At 52.9% G+C, this 19,871-nt stretch overlaps 3 protein-coding genes across 3 annotated transcripts in view; 1 reads left to right on the forward strand and 2 right to left on the reverse strand.

Annotated features, from left to right (window-relative positions):
• The first annotated feature begins 643 nt into the window (after window positions 1–643).
• On the forward strand, window positions 644–9,141 carry TGME49_221870 (hypothetical protein). The gene is made up of 7 exons (XM_018779942.1): window positions 644–2,124; window positions 2,620–4,985; window positions 5,285–5,327; window positions 5,764–6,205; window positions 6,751–7,470; window positions 8,133–8,235; window positions 8,524–9,141. The coding sequence occupies exons 1-7, from the start codon at window positions 1,765–1,767 to the stop codon at window positions 8,609–8,611; spliced, it is 4,122 nt and encodes a 1,373-aa protein (XP_018638289.1). The 5' UTR covers window positions 644–1,764; the 3' UTR covers window positions 8,612–9,141.
• Window positions 8,904–16,660, reverse strand: TGME49_221880 (hypothetical protein). Its single transcript, XM_018779943.1, has 7 exons — window positions 16,203–16,660; window positions 14,728–15,637; window positions 12,929–13,455; window positions 11,559–12,189; window positions 11,192–11,285; window positions 10,493–10,544; window positions 8,904–10,193 (listed from the first exon to the last, which is right to left on the reverse strand). The coding sequence occupies exons 1-7, from the start codon at window positions 16,365–16,367 to the stop codon at window positions 10,155–10,157; spliced, it is 2,418 nt and encodes an 805-aa protein (XP_018638290.1). The 5' UTR covers window positions 16,368–16,660; the 3' UTR covers window positions 8,904–10,154.
• A 174-nt stretch (window positions 16,661–16,834) lies between these two features.
• TGME49_221890 (WD domain, G-beta repeat-containing protein) overlaps window positions 16,835–19,871 on the reverse strand; it is a 14,995-nt gene continuing 11,958 nt past the window's right edge. The window contains exons 17-19 of the mRNA XM_018779944.1: window positions 19,281–19,525; window positions 18,208–18,459; window positions 16,835–16,990 (exon numbers count right to left, since the gene is read on the reverse strand). Of these exons, the coding sequence (XP_018638291.1) occupies window positions 16,960–16,990; window positions 18,208–18,459; window positions 19,281–19,525 (528 nt within the window). The 3' untranslated portion in view covers window positions 16,835–16,959. The remainder of the gene's footprint in view (window positions 16,991–18,207; window positions 18,460–19,280; window positions 19,526–19,871) is intronic.

Raw genomic sequence — 19,871 nt, forward strand, 5'->3', positions numbered from 1 at the left:
GACTGAATTATCCTCGTGTTTCGCTTTTTACATTTCTCACCGCCAAAGAACAACGGAGGAACTCCACTTTCACTTTTTCTCTTTTCTCCGCTTTTTCTCTCTTCTCCGTTATTTCATATCGAAGACTCTCTCTGTTTTTCTTGCTCCGTTGGTCTCTGTTGTAGCTTCTCTCGGACGTCTATCCTTCTCCGGCAAGAGCTCGTGTCTACATTTCCTACGGTAGAGGAAACGGACTTCCGCCGAAATCCTGCGACAGAAGAACTTTTTCGTTGTCTTTCGTTCCTCTTCTCTCTTTTACACTTCTCTGTTGTCTGCTGTCGTCTTCGTTAGCTGAGAGAAGCAGAATAAGCCAAGGTCGTTGCCCTCGATTCTCAACAGAGTGCGTATCTCCTCTTTCTGTCTGTGGTGTGTTCAGCCGCCTTTGCACAGACACACATCGGCGTAGCCTGAAAGAAGCAGCTCTTTGAAGCCTTCTACGCATTTGTCTCCGTTGATTCACATTACGTTTCGCAGTGTCTATTTCGCATTCATCGGCGCTCTTCACACTCTCAACCGAGATACCTCTCTGCCGATTCCAGCGTTTCTCCAGAGAGAAACGTTGCACAGCCTCCTCCTAGTCGCCTTTCTCTTTCCATCGCGAGGCCGTTTTGATATCTCGCTCTCTCGTTTTTTCAGACACTTTCCCCCAAAGAAACAGAGCTGAACCACTCTTCTCGCTCTTCTTCTCTCTTTCCTCTCCTTCTCCGCTTCCTCGCCTGGAGAACTCTTCTGTCTTGCGTCGGCGGGAACGCCTCCTCCTCGCTGCACGCGTCGTCTTGTCCGCTAACTTTTTTTTTGGTCGGAAACCCCTTCCTTCTTCACTCGACAAAGACTCAGCTCCTCTTCGTCTTTCTTCTCTTCTTCCTCCACCTTGCTCTCCTGAAGTCGCTCGTCTTCTTCTCTCTCTCTGGCGAGAAAACCGGTGTGTCGCTTTCACCGCTGCGCGGAGGCAACGACCCAACTGACCCTTGGGCTCTCATGCGTCTCTTGGATTTTTCGGCATTCTTCTTCTCGTCTCCTGCGAAGCTTCTCCGTCTCCAGACTCTGCCTTTTTCCCTTCGACTTTTCTTTCGCCGTCTTCGCTCCCTCGTCGGTCTCTCACAGTCTTCACATGCGCGAAAAACGGTCTCTTCTTCTGCCCCCCCGAAACAGGAACCGGTGTGGATATCCACGCTTTCTGTTCTGGACTCTCAGGTGTACGTACACCTGGACAACCGTCTGTTTCCCGCTTCTTGTCTCTCCAGGCGTTTTCCGTACCGCCAACCGCGCACCTCCAGGGCCGAGGCCGGGCGTCGGACCAGAACGCGTCGCCCTGTAATACGTCGTTTTTGCTTTGCCTGCGTTCTTTCTTCTTCTGTCTCCACACTGAGTCACCCTGGAGCCTTCTGGTGATTCTTCTGGTGTTTCCGGTCTTCCCCATCTACGCCACCAGGTTCCGTCTCTTCCACACGCAGTCTTCCTCTCCACTTCCCCATCAAAGGATCTCTCCGAGTCTCCTTTACTCCCCCAAATCTGCTCTTTCTGTCTCCTCCTTCGCGTCTGCTCTCCGTCGCCTCCCGCACCGTTCTCTCTCCCTGCTCCTCCCGTTTACACCTTCACCCTCTGTCTTCGGCGCGTCTCGAGTCGGCTCTGAGAGGCGCCGGTTCTCCCCGGCTTCGCTCTTTCGACGAGGACTGGCCCTCTTTGCCTCGGGTGTAGAAAAGACTGACGGATACACTTCCCAAAATGGACACTCGAGACGGGGAATCCTCGCCGTGGAGGCGAGAGAAAACCAGGCAGCCAGCGCCTGCGGCCTCTCTCTCTTGTGCAGCTTTTCTCTCGTTGCTGACTGGAAGGAAAAATTCTGCTGTCTCTCCGTCTTCTTCTTCTCTGCTCGCTTCGACTTCTTCTCCAGGGGTGCAGACCCACTGTCGCGCCGCTGCTTTCTCTCGACGCATGCGGTGGCTCCTCGTGTGCCTTGTCCTCGCCCACCTCTGCTCAGAGAACACACAGTCCCTTCGGGACCTCTCTCCAGGAGCGTCTCCAGGCAAAGCCTCCCTCTCGCCGTCGCTGCTCGCAGCCGAGGCCGGCAAGCTTGACATTTCGGTACGAACCGCTTCCGAGTGTTCAGGAAAAATGAAGTCCCGCAGGCGCGGTGCCAGAGAACGGACTCTTGTGTACTATGCCTTCTCACGCCTCTTCTCTTATCGAAGCCGATAGTCCACGCAGGCTTGTATGAACTACTCTTCACATCTATCTATCTATCTATATATATATATATATTTATTTATTTATCGGCGCGTGTCTATGGTTAGAAAGAGATGTATGCGGTGTATCTACAGTCTGGTGCACGTGGTTTTTGAAGTGTTCTTTGTTCACAGTCACGTGGTACACGCGGGGTTGTTTTCGCATGCATCAGCTCGGAGACGTCTCAATTCGCGTTTGCAGTGATTTCTCAGGTGATGCCATCCTTTGTATCGTGACTTCCAGAGTCTGCACAGAGATGCGAAAGTTGAAAGCTCTCTGTGAAAGTAGAGGTAATGCAAGTCCGTCTTTCTAGATACTCCTCTCTACCAGACCTGATTGCGTTTTTGCGCGCAGCCGCCGAAGCCCCAGGGGAACCCAGTGCAGATGGGGGCGCCGACTCACCCGCTCTTCGGGGCAGGAAAACAAGGAAAAGATTTGCCTCCAGCTGTCGCCGACTCACCGCCACCTCCCGCTCCTCCCGTGCTCCCTCCTGTCTCTCCTGAGGCCTCAGACGCGGCGGTAGATGTGCAGCGGCGCGTCCCCGGCAGCGTCGGTGAAAGTCCAGGCGGCGAAGAGCAGGGCGAAGCCCAGAGAGAGACAGGCCACCATTCTGGAGATAACACGAACGAAACAGCAAAGATGGAGGAGACTGTGTCACCGGACCCGGCACACAACGAGGAGCTGCGGGATTCAGGCTCTCCTGAGACTGCTGGTGAAGGAGAAAACGTCCCGGTTTCGGGGAAGTCTGCGATCGAAGGAGAACATAAAGAAGAAGCTCCGTCTCAGGGCCTCTCTCCTGAAAGCGATCGCGCCAGCGACACGCATGCAGCAGGAGACAGAAATCTCGCACCTGCACCTCCTGCTTCCGAGAAAGAGGCGACCGACGACGCAGTCACAAGACACGCCGAGAAACGAGGTGTAGATACACCGCCGCAGACTCAAGAGGGGGACGCTTCACAGGCCGAAGAGTCGAGGGCAGAAGATAACAAAGTCCCGGCTCCGAGCGGACAGTCTGAGAGGGTTTCCGATTCTCGGAGACGCGTACAGAGAGTGGCGGGAAACGGCGCTTCTCCCTCGAGTTCGAATGGCGAAGCAGCAGAAGGAAACGGATCTCCGCCTGCGGCCGCAGTTCCCGCTGACGCACGAATCGGCAGGAGTGAACAGGTGCGGCCAGCAGGAGCACCCCCACACCACGAAGCAGCCGCCAAGAAACGCGAAGGAGGTCGAAGAGGATCGCGGGGGCCGGGATTTGGAAGACAATTCACAGAAAACGCTGCTCAAAATGACCCAACGAATCAGAAACAAGGCTATCCCACCCCGAATCCAGGTGTACATACACCGAGCTCAGGTGTTCATACACCGAATTCAGGTGTACCTACACCCAGCGCAGGTGTAGGTACACCTCAGGGGTACCCAGTACCTCCTCAAGTAGGACAGGAAGCAGGTTTCGGACATCCAGATGCGCCTTCGAGCACGGCTCCCGCGCCGTATTACGCCAACCAGGACGCGTATGTACAGAGACAAGGAGACGTTGCAGTTCCGTCGCACGGAACTCCCCCAGGCTACACCTACGGCTATGCGTCAGAGCCCGCGGCGGCGTACGCCTCCGAGCCTGTGCAAGTCTACGGTGACGGCGAGCGCGCCCCCCCGCAGGGCGTTTCCACCCAGGCGGAGGCGCGCAGAGACCCCGTGCGTCCGTCTGCCCTCCCTCACTGGGAGGGCGACGCCTTCGCCTCGAGTGCGCACAACGCTGAGGAAGGTGTTCACAGTCCTCGTTCCGCCTCTGTGAATGGAATCGAGACCCGAGAGGAAGCGACTTGGTCCGTACCTCCTTCTGCGTATGCGCCGCGCGCAGGCCGCAGCGAGTCGCATGCAGTTGGGAACTGTAGAGATCCAGAGCTGCTGGTGCCGACGCTGGAGGAACACTGTGACGCGTGGTGTACGACAGAGGCGTTGAAGCACTGGGAAGGTAGTCGTCCAGTGTGGGCGTCTTTGCACTTGAATCCGATTCCCTCTTTTTTCTCGGATTTGCGCACCGGGGTCTTTGTCTTGCTGTATCGCCACAGAGATTCGTTTTTCGCGGCAAAGGCGCACTTGGAGGAGGAGGCGCAGGCTTTAGGAGACTTTCTGGCGGAGAAGAACCGTGAGTTCCGCCAGGCGCATCCGTTGGTCTGGCTGACGCTCTGCTGGTTTCTGGGCGTCCTCGTTCTGTCGAGACTGTTGACGGGGCACTGCGTCCCCGCTCCTCTTCTCTGCTGTCTGGGGGGGGCGAACGGCTGGTGTGCACGAAGAAGAAGACTGAAGGAGGAACAGCGATCACGGGAAGAGGTCGCGCAGGCCGTCGTCGACAGCTTGCTGAAGAACCAACAGGTGAAATGGCTGCTGAATCAGACGAAGAAGACGTCCTTCATCTGCGAAAAGCTGAAGGGCTCCGTGGTGGCAGTTCAACGCACAGAGACGGAGGAGAAGCTGACGATGACCCGAGGCGACGAAGCGCGCGACGCGAGAGACTCGGCGGAACTCGCCAGAGCTGTCGCCGCTCTCCAGAGAGACCAAGAGGAACTGAAGCTCCTTCTTCGCACCCTGCAGGAGCAGCAGCAGGCGGAACGCGAGAGTCGACAAACGCAGCTAGAACGCATTCTTGCGGAGACGAAGAAACAGTTTGACTCCGCAACCCTGCAACAGGCTCAGTACAGCCTAACCTTTCTCCAGGCCCTCGGGTGCGTAGGGGGGTGGGGAGGAGATAAGAACTGGAACACGAAAGAGGAAGGAATTTCACGGAAGAAAGGGGACGGGAGCTGGAACAAGGAAGGTGAGAGAGAGGAAGAATGAGAGCAGAAAGTCGGGGCGGTAAGGCGAGTAGGTAAGGCGAGTAGAGAGACTGGAGAGAGAGAAGCAGAAAAAGGAAGGTAGGGGAGAAGAAGGTTGAGAACACAGAGGGAAAAGGGACGCGTGGTGAGAGAGAGAGTGACAGGGATTTCACATGTTTCCTTTTTACGCAAATTGCTGCGTTTTTCAGACGCATCCGGTGTGCGGTCGACCCGACATACTCCTCTGAAGACGTAAGGAGCGCGACGACGCATGCTCGTCATCGCCACGGTTCACCATCGTGTTCGTTTCCCTGTCTTGTCGCCGTCTTTGTCGCACCTTTCTCTGGGATGGCTGGAGCCTTCGGTTGTCTGTTTCTCTGCACAGCGACTGTTTCTCTCTCTTTTGCCTCTTTGTCGTCTTACAACGCCTTTTCTCAGAGTGTGTCGGTGTGTAACTTTCTCGCTCTGTCCATTTCCCTCCATCTCTTTCGTGCTGTCTGTCCTGTCTGTCTTCCTCCCTTTCTGTCCGTCGCGTCCGATCTTCTTTTCCTCTCTCTGCGACCTTGACTGCTTCGCACTCTTGAGTTCTGTTGATCTTCCACATCTTCCACACTTCTGCCTTCCCGCCCTCAACCCCCCGCTCCCCTGACCCCCGCCGACGCCCCGCGGTTCTGCGGTGTCTGTACAGAAGGAGCAGCTAGAGGCTTTGATCGAGCGCGACGCGGCGGCGATTCGCGAGTTTTTCTCTGAGGAGTGTCGAGACGAAGTGAATGACACGTACGAGTTACCTGACGCGAGCCCCGCAAGAAATTCCTTCGCAGAAGAAACCTTCTCTCACCTGATGAGAACCGGCATGTCGCCGCGAGGTCTCACGTTTGCCGGGAACTCCTTCGGCTTTTCGGCAAGATCCAGAAATGGAGAGGAGGAAAGAGACAAGGAAAGTTCGCCCTCGACGTCTCCTCCGAGGGAGGCGGCAGACTGTCCGGCAGCGAGAGAAGACGCGTCTCGACAGGCGACTGGCGAACAGCATGTCGAAGAAGACGCGAAACCCAGTGCTGCAGACGTCGACGAATCGAGACGCAGCTCCGCAATAACTCGACAGGAAGGACCTCGAGGCGTCGTGCCACCAAGTGAGAAAAACGCTTTTTCTAGGGAGGCAACAGTCGAAACAAGGTCGTTGATGGTGAACCAGTCGCAGAACATACCTTTGAATTGCCTCTGATGATTGGAGTCCTGGCAAACTACAGTTCTGTGCAAACTGATGAGTTTTCAGAGAAGGGACCTCCCGCGATCGTCTGAGCCTCTTTCGACAAACGACACAAATCCTCACAAATCGTCTCTCCCGCCCTTCCCAGTGAAGACAGTCTTGCGACCTACGTTCTCTCATCTTCCTGGCGATATGTCCTGGCGACGCTACAGATGCATATATACGTACCTGCACCTGCGTAGCCTTCGTTCCTGTTTTTTTCTATGTTGCTCACCCATCGCGTTTTGCCCCGTTCTGTTCCTCCCGTCTCCCCTTTCTCTCCGCGTCCCGCTTCCTCCATTTTCCCCAATGTATCTTGCTCTTTCTCGTCCTCTTTTTTTCCACCTTTTATTTTTCACTCCGCTTGTTTCTTCTTCCCGTCTCGTGCTCTGCTCACCTTCCCTTTCGTTTCTCTCCTTGTGTCTTTAGATCTCTTTGACGTCACGCCTGCGGTGGCGGCGTCGGGATTTGCGCCTCCCGCGGTGGTGAACTTCCCGTCTGCTTCTTCTTCTCTCGGGTCGCACAGTCCGTCCTCGCAGCCTCCGCCTGTGCCGCCCTCGGGGCCAGCGAGTTGTTCCGCTGCTCCGTTTGAGGAGTCTCTCGCTTCTCCGCCAGAAGGCGACGGCGTCTCCGCGGCTGTCCATCCGAGGTCGCCGCTTCCGCCGCAGGGCTTGCGAGATCCGTTTGCATCTCCGCTTCCGCCTTCAGCCGACATAGAGGGCGGGAGCGGCGGTCCTGCTCACCGACTGCGCTCGTCCAGCATCGGCAGTGTCGCTTCTCTCGGCCAGGGGGTCGCGAGTCCGACGACGTTGACCTCGAACGGAGTGTATGGACAGGCACCGCCTGCAGGACTTCCTGCGAGTCTGGGGAACGCGGCGCCGAGCGAGGGAGCTGCAGGACGCTTTGTGGGATCTCGAGGAGGCGCAGGGGGAGTGGAGGCGACGAGAGGAGCGCCGCCAGGGACTGCAGGCGCGAGTTCAGAGCCTGCGCAGAGACCCGCGTCTGGGACTTCACACTTACATGTCACAGGCGCCGGCGACGAGAACGCATCCAGTCTGGAATGTCCCACTCGACCGCCGACAGGCGGCTTGGTCTCGAGTCGCCCACCTTCGGCGGAAGAACCCAGTTCGGGAAGGCCTTTGATGAACGGTGAGGAGCTGTGGGGTGTGCAGCAAAGAAAGTGGAGAGAGGAGAAGAAGTCAGAGAACTGGGGTGTCGAGGCTTCTGGCGACAGAGCTTCTCTAGAAAACGTTTCAGAGTGTTTCAGTCGAGCGCGGGCACAAGCTCAGTTGGACAGGAGGAGAGCGGGAGAAGAAGCTCACGGCGGCATGGAGACGAGCGCCGGGGAGGATGTCGAGACACACGAGATGAAAAGATCGGGAGGAGCATCGGACTAGCAGAGAGGGGAGGACGAAGAGGGGAAGCAGAGGCGTAGGCGAGGGGAAGAAAGGCGTGATAACTCAGGGCAGCGAGAAGAAAAGATCCAGAGTGTGGAGGGGCAGATTGCAGGACTGAGGAGTGGACGGCGAACGAGCGGGGAGAGAAAAGGAGGAGCGAAGACCGTCGGGACGCACAAACGAGAGACAAATGAAGAGCGAGACAACACAACACTGACGGGGAAGGAAAAGAGGAGGCAGCCGTGGGCGGGGTGTTGGTTGGAAAGGCTCTTTTGTGGAGACAAGTTTTGAAGCAACTCTTTTTTCTTTTTTTTCGGTTTTTTTCCTGGACTCTTTCGCTTCTGCATTTATGTCAATTGGACGCATGTCAGGAATGTCCTGCATTGTTTTGTGCCAAAATTTTGTTCCATTCAGGAACCGCTCCGATGCCTCCTGCGGGGCTCAAGCCGCACGACCCTCTGCCGCCGCAAACCGCGGCCGGTCTTCGCCCCGCTGGACGGATCCTCAGAGAAAGAAGGTAAAGAGACGAAACACCGAAAAACGATACGCAGACAGACAAGAAGAGTGAGGGGAAGAGATGCCGTCGAGGAAACAAGGACATCAAGGAAAAGGTGCATCGAGCCAGAGGGAGAAGAAAGCGAAAGGGAAAAAGCATGAGAAAACAGAGAAGGTGAAGAATAATGAGAAGAACAAAGAAGAACCACAGAAGTCTCTAGACGAGGAGACAAGCATTCTTGTCGATAAAAAAAGAGTTTCGTTTCAATATGGTGCATGGCTTTAATTCGTATTTTTTCGTTGTTTTTAGGGAACCTCCGAAGGTCCAGGCAGCGACGAACCCCTTCGGCATCCCCCCACCACCGAGTGCACCTCTCTCTTCAGGGATGGACTTTTGAAGACAAAAGAGCAGGCGGCAGAGATAAGAGAAGACAGGAAGGTTGACGAGCTGGAAGGCTCCGAGAGCGAACAGAGGAGGCACAGCGGAAGATGGAAGTACGAGAGAAGCGATGTGTTTTTTTTCCAATTTCTTAAAACGATTGTGGCGTCGATGTTTCTTGAAGAGCTCGCGGGGAGGTTCACTGGATCTTCTCCAAAACTAGAAAATTCGTCGCCCGTCCTGCTGCGGTCTTTTCTCTTCTTCGTGGCTTTCTCTCTCTCTCTCTGTGTCGCTGTGCGGATAAAACAGCGCGCGTCTTTGTGGGAAAGGAACGGCATGTTCCCTTCGTTTATGTTCATCTGCATTCTCTTCGCATTTGCGAACTCGAGGTTTTCCAGATATCTCGGAGTCCGCTGTCGGAAACAAGCGACGTTCATTCTAGACCGCTCCACGCTAACGCACGGATGACTCTGCACTCGTAGGACAGGCCTGTCGATTTCTGTCTCTATATTTGAATATTCTTACTCATATATTTGCTTCAATCCCACAGGTGGCTGCATGCCTCAAGATATATATATATATATATATATACGTATGCGTTTCCTCGTGGGTTCCCTTCTGGGAGGGAGTTGTGTGAGACCGAGCATGTCCGTAGCAGACAGTTTTCAACTTTGGATGGCTTCGTTTTGGAAGCAGAAAGGGAGAGGCAGTGTGCAGAAAGCAGAGAGAAGAAAGGAGAGAAAGCTCAACGGGGAGGAGGGGACGCATGCATGCATGTCCCCGGTTTTTCGCGGCCTCCGAAAGAGGGTCTGTGGTTTTCTCCGTTTCAGACGTTGAGATATCGCGAAACGCGTTTTGGTATGGAGAAAAGCTGTGATTTTTAAAAAAGAACCTATCCGAACAAAGGAAACGCGTTCTCTCGCTTGCCGGATCCTGGCAGCCAGAAGCCCCCTTTTGAGTTTCTGAAAACAAAGAGTGACAATTTCCTCTCTTTCTGACGGCGGAAACACAGTATGTCGCGGCACTGCCTCCTGGTACATTTCGTTCTCTTGTGTCTTTGTGCCTGGATGTACACCTGAAGAGCTCGCTTCTGTTTCCTCGCCTCCACGCAAGTGTCTTTCCTCCTTTCTTCTTTTCTCGGCCATTGATGTGCAAGTTCGTGGAACCGCCTCTGAAATTGCAGAAAGGGAGACAGGAAGAAGATCCGCGAGTCTCCTCTCTTCCTCTGTCTTCGAGATACACCAGGGCTGCGTCTCTTCTCTCTTCTCTTCGCCGCGTTTTCTGCATCTCTCTCTACTCTCATTCTTTCTCTGGTGCTTCTCTTCGTTTCCTATGCTCTCGTCCAGTCGTGCATTCCGCTCTGGCTTTCTGTCTCCCCCCAAAATCTCCGCTGTGTCTCTATCTCTTCGTCCTCTGCGTCTCCTTTTTCTCCTTCCTTCTCTCTCTTTCCGAGGAAGAGCGTGTCTTTGCTAGTTCGCCTCCTCAGAAACGCATCTCCTTGTCGACGTTTTTTTTCCACTTCTTCGAAGAACCTCTCCTCAGATTTTTTTCCAAGGCGACGGTCAGCGCGCGTTGCCCGCAGGCGAAGCCTTTCTCAGGCACTGCCAAGGAAAAGCATATTTGAGAGAGGACACCAGTCGAGGAAAACGCCCAGGAAATGGCGGATTTCATTCGAGAAACTCGACGAAAAATGCTGGAAAATTGGGATGTGAATGACGATAAAGTGGAGAGAGCAGCCGAGGAAAGGAAAAGGACTCGAGTTAGAATGGAAACAGAAAACGACAAATCATAGGATAGTGCACAGGGGCAGATGCACCCATTGCAACAACTCGTCTGTGTGTGATATCTCCGGCTCTCTGGGCTCTGCAGTGTCTCTCCTCTGATTTTTTCAAGTTTCTACCTCCTCAAAGAGTATCGCGGCTTCTGAGTCTGCCTCAGAAAGAGGAGCGTTCCTGGAAAATCAAGGCATCAATGAATCAGTCGAGCTGCACATTTGTCTCTGCATATCTACGTCTTTCTATTTTACATGCCATTAAAGCGAGAACATTGTGTAGCTGTTAGCCTTCATCAGTTACTATGTAAACTCATGGATACTGAAAAATGTAAATTTCTACTAGACGTCGAGTCCCCCGCTGCAATAGATGCTTATATGTAAGTATGATGCTCAAGAATATCCATTGCGCTTTATATATAATAATATATGTAATATAGAGAATATACACATATATACATATTTATAATCGAGAGAGTAAATATACATCTAATATATATACATATATAAATACATATATCGATATTCTGTTCTATGGAGATGAATACGTCTTTTTGTTTTACCTAATTTTACAGCGTCCAGATATATCTGTGCAGGGGAAGATACCTCCAAAAACACACACCTAAATATACCAATCCAAACATGCACATACAAATGTATACAGAGACAGAAAGAGACAGATACATTAAATATATATATATATATATATATATATATATGTATATATATATGTGTAGATATCCACTGGGAGTTTCCGGATTTGAGGAATGTTTTGCGTATGAGCACATCGCATGCAGTTCATGTTTTCCCCAAGAACCGCCTGCTCACCGAGAAGGATTGAATCGTTGACGGTGACGTAGTATCGCCGTCCTGGAAGCGTGAGTCGCGAAGCCTGCAGAAGAGTTTGACCTTGTCGTTTGCCCTTGACGGAAGTGGAGGAAGCCGAGGAAAAACCAGAATTAAGAGCTTTCGGTGCATCTCTTTTGTTCCTCTCCCTTTTTTCGCTGTTTGTGCTCCTCTTTTTCGTAGTTGCCATTTCCTGTTTTATTTCCACCCTGAACCAGATGGTTTAGCGGTTGTATCTCAACGCACTCACACCCTCCAAAGAAGCTTTTCCGTGAGTTCACTCCACTGAAACGACTCGGCAGTTCCACAGATCGTGATCATTCTTTTTGTCAAGACGCTGTCTTCTTACGCAAGTTTGGGGACGACGACTTGCTGGGGATTTCGCCTCTTCGTTGTTCTTCTCTGGAGAGCGAAAGAGAGAAAGTCTTCCTCCATGGCCACCGATCTTCTTCGTGTTCGTTTTCCCTGCCGCTTTCTCTGCGCCTCTCGCTTTTTTTCTCTCTCCGGTGCTGAGCGCGCCAGACGCGGCGGAGCGTGAGAGCTCGGCTTCCAGGTTCCTCGTCAGCCGCGTCTCGAACTTCGAGGTCAGTTCTCGGCAAGCAAAGGCCTTTGGAAGAGACCGCTCGCCGTCCTCGCCGAGCGAAAACGCCGTCCCCAGGCGAAGAAGCGAAAGATGCAGAGGGCGGAGAACGGAGAAAAGGGAAGTGAGAAGCCGAGCGACGGCAAGTGGAAAGGGGAGAAGAAGATGCAGCAGAGCAAGGCGTTCCGTCGCGCTCTCGCAGGCGTCGGCGCGCCGAGGAAGAGGAACAAGGAGAAGAAGAAGAACCAGAAGAAGCAGAAGAACCAGAACAGGAAGAAGAGCAAGCATCTTGAAGAAAGAAGCGTTCGGAGAGGAGATTCAAAAGCTCCCTCGCTTGGTCAAGCCTCCGAGCCCAGTGAGCCTCGCGGTTGCCTAAGGCTGTCCAGTAGCGGGAAGAGTCCTGAGAACACCAGGGGGGACAAGGAGAGAAAGATGGCGAGAAATGGAGAAAAGAGGAAAACGGAGAGGTGATCCCGAAAGCGAAAAGAAGAGAGGAGACAAGGAGAAGACACCCTGAGAAGGGAGATAAGAGAGACAGTTCCGGAGAAGAGAAGGAAGGAGATGGACATGTGAGAGGGTCAAGGCAGAGAGAGAGACATGGAACAGAGAAAGAATGAGAGAGAAAGAGAGGAGACGGACGAGAGACGGTGAAGAGAGTGTCGAAACGAGAAGACAAAAGGATGAAGAAGGTCAAGAGCGGAGAACGAGATAAAGGAGGTGAAGCAGGTGAAGGAGATGAGAGAGGGATGGGAGGGAAGGGGGTCCGACAGAAAGGAGAGAGGAACAAGGAGATGAAGGAGAATGCGAATAGAGACAGACATCATTGTGACGCGAAGGACTGCAGGAAGAAGATCCGAAAGTCCGACGGATGGAGGCGCAAGAGGCTTCCGCCACAGAGACAGACGTTAAGAAACTGAGGAAAAGAACGACAACCACCCATCGGCAGTGCTCCCGTTTGCGCCTCCTTTGCGGATTCCTTCTTCAGGCCTGGAGGAACCTCGCTGCTTCCCTTTGTCTTTCTGAACTCGTCTGCTTCCAGTTTTTGCATGTGCTGTCCATACCCCAAAGCGGCGCTCATCCTCGCTCTTCTCTTGCACCTATCGATCGCCAATGACATTTTGGAAGGCTTCGCAACTTACGCAGGCCAGCTTCCCCAGAGGCGCTCCGTCGCCCCTCCAGGTTTTCACGATTTTATCGGCTCCCGTCGTGAGCAGCCAAGGCGTCTTCTTGTTGCAGGGACTGTGCGCTGCACTTGAGACGTTCTGGTTCGCGTCGAGTTGCTGGGAGTCTCCCTCAGACGGCATCTCCGGCGACGCGCCCTCGTTCCTCGACGAAGGTGGCGACGAACGAGACCGCTTGAGGCTTTGAGGAGAGTCGGCGCGAGGACGAGAGGGAGGCCTGGCGCCTGAGTGCGATGTCCCGGGCAGAGTCGTTCGCTCTTCGTTCATCGGCTTCTTCGTCGAAGGGACAGAAGCCGCTGGCAGAGAAAGGACGCCTGATTCGGTCTCGCGGTGCTGTGGCGGAGAGCAGGAAGAAGCATCGGGAGGCGGTGCGGTGTTGGCGGTCGAGGAGGAAGGACCAGCCGGGGAGAGATCCGCAGAGCTGTAGAGATGCATCGTCAGGATCGCATCTGCATGCGCGGCGCGCTCCCAAAGCAGGGTCACTTCTGAAACAGACAGACGACGCACACAACAGAACAAGGAGAAAAAACAATCGGTAAGACGAAAGAGAAGACAGGAGTCGCGTGAGAGAACCCAGACGCGCGAACAGGAGGGTATCCGGGAGAAGAAGAGAGAGCCAGGAAAAACGGAAGGGAGAATGAGGAAGGATACGGAACGACCTGGGAGGCCGAGCGCAAGCAAGCGACAAGAAGAGAGAGCACCCTCAGCTATCTGATAGGCGTTTTCGCGATTCGTTTCTTTCTGCGAGTGCGACGTTTGTCTCGCACTCCCGCAGACATGTGAATGCAATCGCATTGGGCCATGCGCAATTTGCGGGGGACAACACAGTTGGTTCGAGGATGGGAGGCCGAGGAAAACGAAGGACTCCACAGAGACATCAAATGGTCGAGGAGAGACAAGAGGCTGAAGGAAAGAAGAGAAAGGACAGTTGCTCGCAGAGAAACGGAGGGTCCTGATTCTGTGCAATCGCAGACACCGAGAGCTGCCGAGAGTGAATAAGACAGACTCTCTGGAGAAGGCTTTGTTTCAACCTTTCTACGCGCTGTTTTCTACGCTGTCGGCTGCAGGTTAAGGCTTCAAAAGAGGGCATGGAGGAGACCGGCACATCAAAGGCAGTGCAAACGATGGTGCGGCGACGCCAGCGATATGGAAAAGAGGAAAAAATGCAGGCGAACATCTCGAACGCGGTGGGGATTGTTATTGACAAACTGAGGGGAAGAGAAGCCGGTTGCACTGTGAGCTTTTTAGAGAGGGTCCGCAAGACAGAAAGAGCTGACAAGAGACGGAGTGGAACTGGACGCTGCTTTTCGTTCCTTTACCCTGACGCGAAGACTTCATCTCGAACGCTGTCGACACTGAGAAAGAGAAACGGAAGTCCGCGAGACTCATTCAGAGAGGACAGTGGAAATGGAAGAGAGGCAAACGGCTTGGAACCGTGCTTTGAAAAGACCAAAGAAAGAAACATGGCAAGAGAGACGACCCACCCCAGCAGGGGAAAGGCGAGGAGAAGCGGGAGAGGAAGCGAACCAAAGGAAGCAAGGAAAGCGCAAAAAACGGGAGAGAGAGGAACAGAGCGGTGCTGAGGTAGCGCGCGAAAAAAAGAGGTAGAGAGACGCGGTGAGTGCGTGAGAGAGAAGAAAAGGGAAGATACAAAATCACACAGAGAGAAACAGAAAGACATAGAAGCTATTGGGCGACCGAGAGAGAAAGCGAGACACACAAGAAGTCGAGGAACGTAGAAAAGGGACGAGGCTTACCTGAACGATGCGGTGTCCTCCTTTTTTCTTGTGCGCGACTGCATCCATGTTTCTCCGACATGTGGTTTCTTTCCACGTTCTTGTTCTGTCCTTCTCTTTCTGAGTTTTCTTTCCTTCCTTCTCGTCTGTTGTGTTCGTCCTCGGCGCACTCGCCCGCTTCCTCTGCTGCTCCGCCTCTGGCGAGTTGCGTAATGAAGGCTCGGCTTTCGAGCCGGCCAAACGAGTACGATTCTTTCGGCCTTTCTCGTCTCCCTTCCTCTCTGCTCCCCCCCCTTGCCCCAGGTCTCGCTCGGCGTCCACTCTCTCCTTCTTCTTGTTCTTCTGCTTCTTCTGTTTCTTCTTCTTCTCCTTTTTCTTTCTCTTCCCGTTCCTGCTTCTCAGCTCTCGCCTGGCCTCCTCCGCTCTCCTCGGCCCTGTCGCCCCTACCGCCTTGGTCCTCTCTCTTGCTTCCTGACCTGTCTGTTCCTCCGACATGCTCGCTTTCTCGTCCTCGCGTCTCGAGGCCTCGCTCAGGCTGCCTGCTATCCTCCGAGAGAGACCACGGGAGACTCTCGTCGCGGAGAAGACCTGAGGAGTCTCCGGAGTCCTCCTTCCCCGAAGACCGGAACGTAAGCGCGGTGGAGGCGGAGTGTGCTGTGTCGATGGAGCTCGAAAGGTCGGCGTTCAGAAGCGCCTTCTCCCACTGTTGCATCTGCAGACTGACAACGTCCACTCGGTCCCCCAGGCGTCGGGCAAGGCGACGCTCGAGACTCTCCCTGCCCCCTCCGTCAGGCTCGCCTGCTGAACAAGAAAACGGCGCAACATGCAGAGTCGGAGGAGACGCGCAAGGCCTCCGACTCAGACGCGCGACGCCCGAGCGCAAACGCCCCGCAGAGAGAAGATGCTCATAGGACCAGCAACGTAGAAATCCCTGGACATAGCGAGACAAAAGAAGGACAACAAAGAGGACAGCACGCGGCTGAAGAGGTCAGCAGGGGGGACAGTGGGTGTGGAAAGAAGAGCGGAGGAAAAGGACCGAACTCCAGGGGAAAGAAGGACAGCGAGAGATACAAAAACCAGTGTCAGGAACACAAAAAAGAGAACGAAAAAGGCGAAATCGTACGAGACGAAAACGGAGACGTCCTGAAGCGAGAAAGGCAGAAGAGAGCAAGAGAGAGAGCGATCAAGGAATTCGGCCGTCAACATCGTCACTCAGCGAGACAAGGAACATGCGTCCATCCGCTAGAAGGTTGAGGCGCCAGAGCAAGGCTTCACGTTCTTGAGGGTGTTCCAGCCTCTCTCCACAGGAAAGGCGAGAAACCTCTTCCCACAACGCCTCTCTACAACACAGCATCACCGTCCGGCGATCCTGTATTCCTTCTCTGTTCTTCAAACGTTATATCGGCATCCACGTTGACCGCGCCCTGCCCTCCCAGCTTCAGACTCCGCGCCCAAGTTCCCCCCTGTCAGCGACTCTCTCGCGGTGTCGACTTCACCTTTTCGTCTGCAGTGAAGAGCTCTGTTTTCTCTGGCTGGACGGTGTTGAACTTGACGGCAGTCACGCCTACAGGAACAGCGACGTCTTCAGCGTCACCGAGTTTCAGCTTTCTTCGATAGGTGAACACCAGCTCTTGCGACTCGCTCACGTTCCGAGTCTTCATTCGTCTTCTTTCGTGTGCAGTTTTCAAATCGCGAAATCCTGGACTGCCCTCTCTTCTCTCTCTCTCTCCCCCTCTCGCCGCGGCCGCGCTGGTCGTCGGCAGCGTCTCCCCTGGAAACTCTCGGCGTAGATGTGGACCAGCCTCTTCAGCTGTAAGCCGCGTTTCGAGACCGAAAGGAGGCGTCTCAGACAAGAGAAGCGAGTGACGAGTTGCAGGCGCAGGCGTCGACTCTGGTAGGCCAGTTGTCGCCTTCACAATCACGTCTTGAGGTCTAGCAGAGGAGACAAGAGGCGCTGTTTCGCCTTCGAGGAGAATGTCTCCGTGTCCAGGCCCGCAGGGAGAAGACACAAGCTCTTTTTTGCTTTTCAGCGAAGACAAACGCATCTCCTTTTGATAAGGCTGACCTCCCTCATCCTTGACTCGAGGCCGAGAAGGCGCAGGATGAACGGAGACACGGGACCAAGCGTCTGTCTCCGATGTCTCCTCTGAAGGCGAGTCTTCGAGCTCGGCGCCCGACACAAGAAGGTCATCGAAGTGCGACAGATTCTCCCAGCTGTACACGCAGGTCCACACCGAGTACGGTGCTGTCCGGCTACTCGGCTGCCACAGAGAAATCGCTCCCGCTGCAGAAAAAATGCGAATAAAAAGAAAAAGTCGAGAACGCAAAAGAGCGAACCTTCAAACCTATATGACCAGCATGCACAATATCGCATATATATATATATATATATATATATATATATATATATATGAAAATATGTATATATGTGTATGTATGTGTATATATGTGTACATGTGGGTATGTGGTAAAAGACCTTAGATATATGCATCTGTTTGAATAAATATTTATATGAGTGTGGATGTGGATGTAACGCGTTATACGCCGATTCCCAAGCGCATCCTTCGCTATATCTGCAACTGGAAGTCATGTCAGAAATCAGTCACATGTGTGTGACTGGGTTGTTTTTATTTCCTGAACAGATACACACACGTAGGTGGCTGCCTAAATCTTTGACATGACCCATGGGATATATATATATATATATATATACATGTATATCTAGTGTAAAGCATGTTTATACAACAGGGACGATGAACCTGGTTTTTTTTCGCTTTTTTTTTTCAATTGTAGGTCTCTTGATCGACAGTGTCGGGCCAACTGCACATGGTGTCTCGCAGAAATTCGTTTTCAAACACACACACCCACTGCCTAGAAAGCGGCAGAAACGAGCATGCAGTTTCGATTCAGCTCGACTCCTGTAGTGCTTCACGCTCTTCGGAGGTTCACGGAGTTACGCAGTTCTTCTGCTACGTTGATGCCCAGTGGAAGTGTAGGCGGACGACGATAAGGGGATTCCGGTCTTATATTCGGAAAAGACACAATAACTGTATGCACTGGACGAAGAGGTACCAGAGTGAGAGAGACTCACACTGGTCCCCCACTGCAAGGAGGCTAAGAGGTTCAAAGAAGTCTAGAGCTCGCACAGCTGCGCTGACAAGGCAAGAGAGAAGGCAGGAAAGGCGAGAGCATGGAGATTCTTTAGTACTACTGCTAGAGCAGCGAAGACAACTCATAAAGGACGAAAAAGAAGACGTCGATGTCACACGAAAGAGAACAAGGCCTCCAGCAGTAAGGGGGCCTCTCTCTGCCCTGTCGGAACCTTCGTTCCTTCGCTTTTCCATATACATATCTATATGCATATATATTTGAATATATAGTTATTTCCCTGCGCTTGAATCTAGCGACATCAGCGGGGTCTTTCCGAAGGTCAAGAAACGAGCATATATTCGGATACACGCGCGTATGTTTATTTGACGTTTTTGTGCGCTTCGTGTGTACCAAGGACCACGGAGAGTAGTTTCTCGCCTCAGCGTCTTCAAACAAAGAACATGAACACTACAGGAAGACGCGCATGCGACGAGCTCGAGGGCGGTCGCCACAGCCATGGCAGAACATCCTCCAGGTCCCAGTTGAACGCGATAGCGAACCGCCGCGGCCGAACGCGAAGAAGACGCAAGGACCTGCTCGGAGAGCGCGACTGGAGCTCCAGGTCTAGAGGGGGAAGGCGCAGTCGCGCAAGCCAGGCCAAATCTGCAAATCGAGTCCCGAGGAGGACAGAAAAGGCAAAGCAGCAAATGGGCAGAGAAAACGAGACCAACGGAGGAGACGCAGACCGAGACGAAGAAGAGGATAGACTGAAGGCGAGAGAGAGGAAGGACTTCGACAGAGAAAGACAAAGATGGATACAAGACGCACGTACAAGAAGAAAAGCATTCATCCCTTTTTACGAGCTGTCTTCGTGATGCTGCTCAGACTCAACAGGTATCTTCGAGCAGCTCGCTTGCAGTCCACCTGCGTCGGCTTCCATCAAAATGTGAACGATTATGTCAGGGCAGATCCAAGTCTGTATCTGCACCCGTGTGAGCGAAAGAAAATATCACTGTGCACCTGCACTCGTGTATGCAAGAGAACTATTATATATACATATATATGTATATATATAAATATATATATATATATATGTATAAATATATATATATATATATATGTATATAGACGTATATATGCATGTATATATATAGATGTATATATAGATGTATATATAGATATATATATGCATATATATATATATATATATATATATATATATATAAACGCGTATGTGTGTGTGCAGGGCCAGAGTTGTGGTGAGGCGACCGCGATGATCTGAGAGGGAGAGGGTCGAGGACGAAAACAAGCAGGAGAAAGAGGAGACGATGAGTGAAGAGAGGCCAAAGACTGGAGTGGAGCTTCTGTGTGACGAGATCCCCAACCACGGCGCTGAGAGCAACAGCAGCTCAAGGGAGACGGTTTCGCAGACTCGCCGCTACTTGTCGTTGTCTCCAAGCGCCGTTGTTCCGTAGCCTCCTCACGCGTTTCCATCTTGCTCGTGGAGCATGACGAGTCCATCTGTAGAAGCGGACAAGAAGTTCGAGGAGGTTCCCCAGAAAGCAAAGAGACAAACGTCGCAGGGATGCTTGCAGAACGTCTGGAACGCGGCGCCTGTGAGGGCGTTGAAGCTCTCAATGTTTCCGGCAGAGTCGCCGACGTACAGCAGCCGCGCGCGCATGTCAAAGCTCATCGCCGTGATCTCCCTGTCGCGTACTCCTTGAAGAACCTGGAAACCACAAGATGGAAGGAGAAAGAAAGGAACGACGCGAAACTCTAGCGGACAGGCATGGCTTGTCTGTCGAGACACAAAAGCGCACACAGGCGAGAGGCCCCCTGTCTTGCGCCTCTTCAATCGACAAGGAAATGCAGAAAGAGCATGCCGCGGTCTTGGACCTCGTCATCATCTGGATGGCAGTTCTTGCGAAGAAATAACATGTGCATACCGGTGAACAAGACATCCAAAACCGAAGCTTTCTCATACATACATACATACATATATGTATATATATATATATATATATATATATCTGTTCGCTCTGCGGACATCTATGTATATCGGTCTAGACAGGAAA

Source organism: Toxoplasma gondii, chromosome II (assembly GCF_000006565.2).
Source record: "Toxoplasma gondii ME49 chromosome II, whole genome shotgun sequence".
Classification (NCBI taxonomy): domain Eukaryota; phylum Apicomplexa; class Conoidasida; order Eucoccidiorida; family Sarcocystidae; genus Toxoplasma; species Toxoplasma gondii.

Coding starts and splice junctions, on each gene's coding strand:
- TGME49_221870 (XM_018779942.1), top strand. CDS start 1,765: ATGGACACTCGAGACGGGGAATCCTCGCCGTGGAGGCGAGAGAAAACC. Junction 5,328..5,763: donor CGACATACTCCTCTGAAGAC/GTAAGGAGCGCG, acceptor GTGTCTGTACAG/AAGGAGCAGCTAGAGGCTTT. Junction 7,471..8,132: donor GGGAAGGCCTTTGATGAACG/GTGAGGAGCTGT, acceptor TGTTCCATTCAG/GAACCGCTCCGATGCCTCCT.
- TGME49_221880 (XM_018779943.1), bottom strand. CDS start 16,367: ATGAAGACTCGGAACGTGAGCGAGTCGCAAGAGCTGGTGTTCACCTAT. Junction 15,638..16,202: donor TCTTCACTGCAGACGAAAAG/GTGAAGTCGACA, acceptor CGCTATGTCCAG/GGATTTCTACGTTGCTGGTC. Junction 10,545..11,191: donor CAACGATTCAATCCTTCTCG/GTGAGCAGGCGG, acceptor TTGATTTTCCAG/GAACGCTCCTCTTTCTGAGG.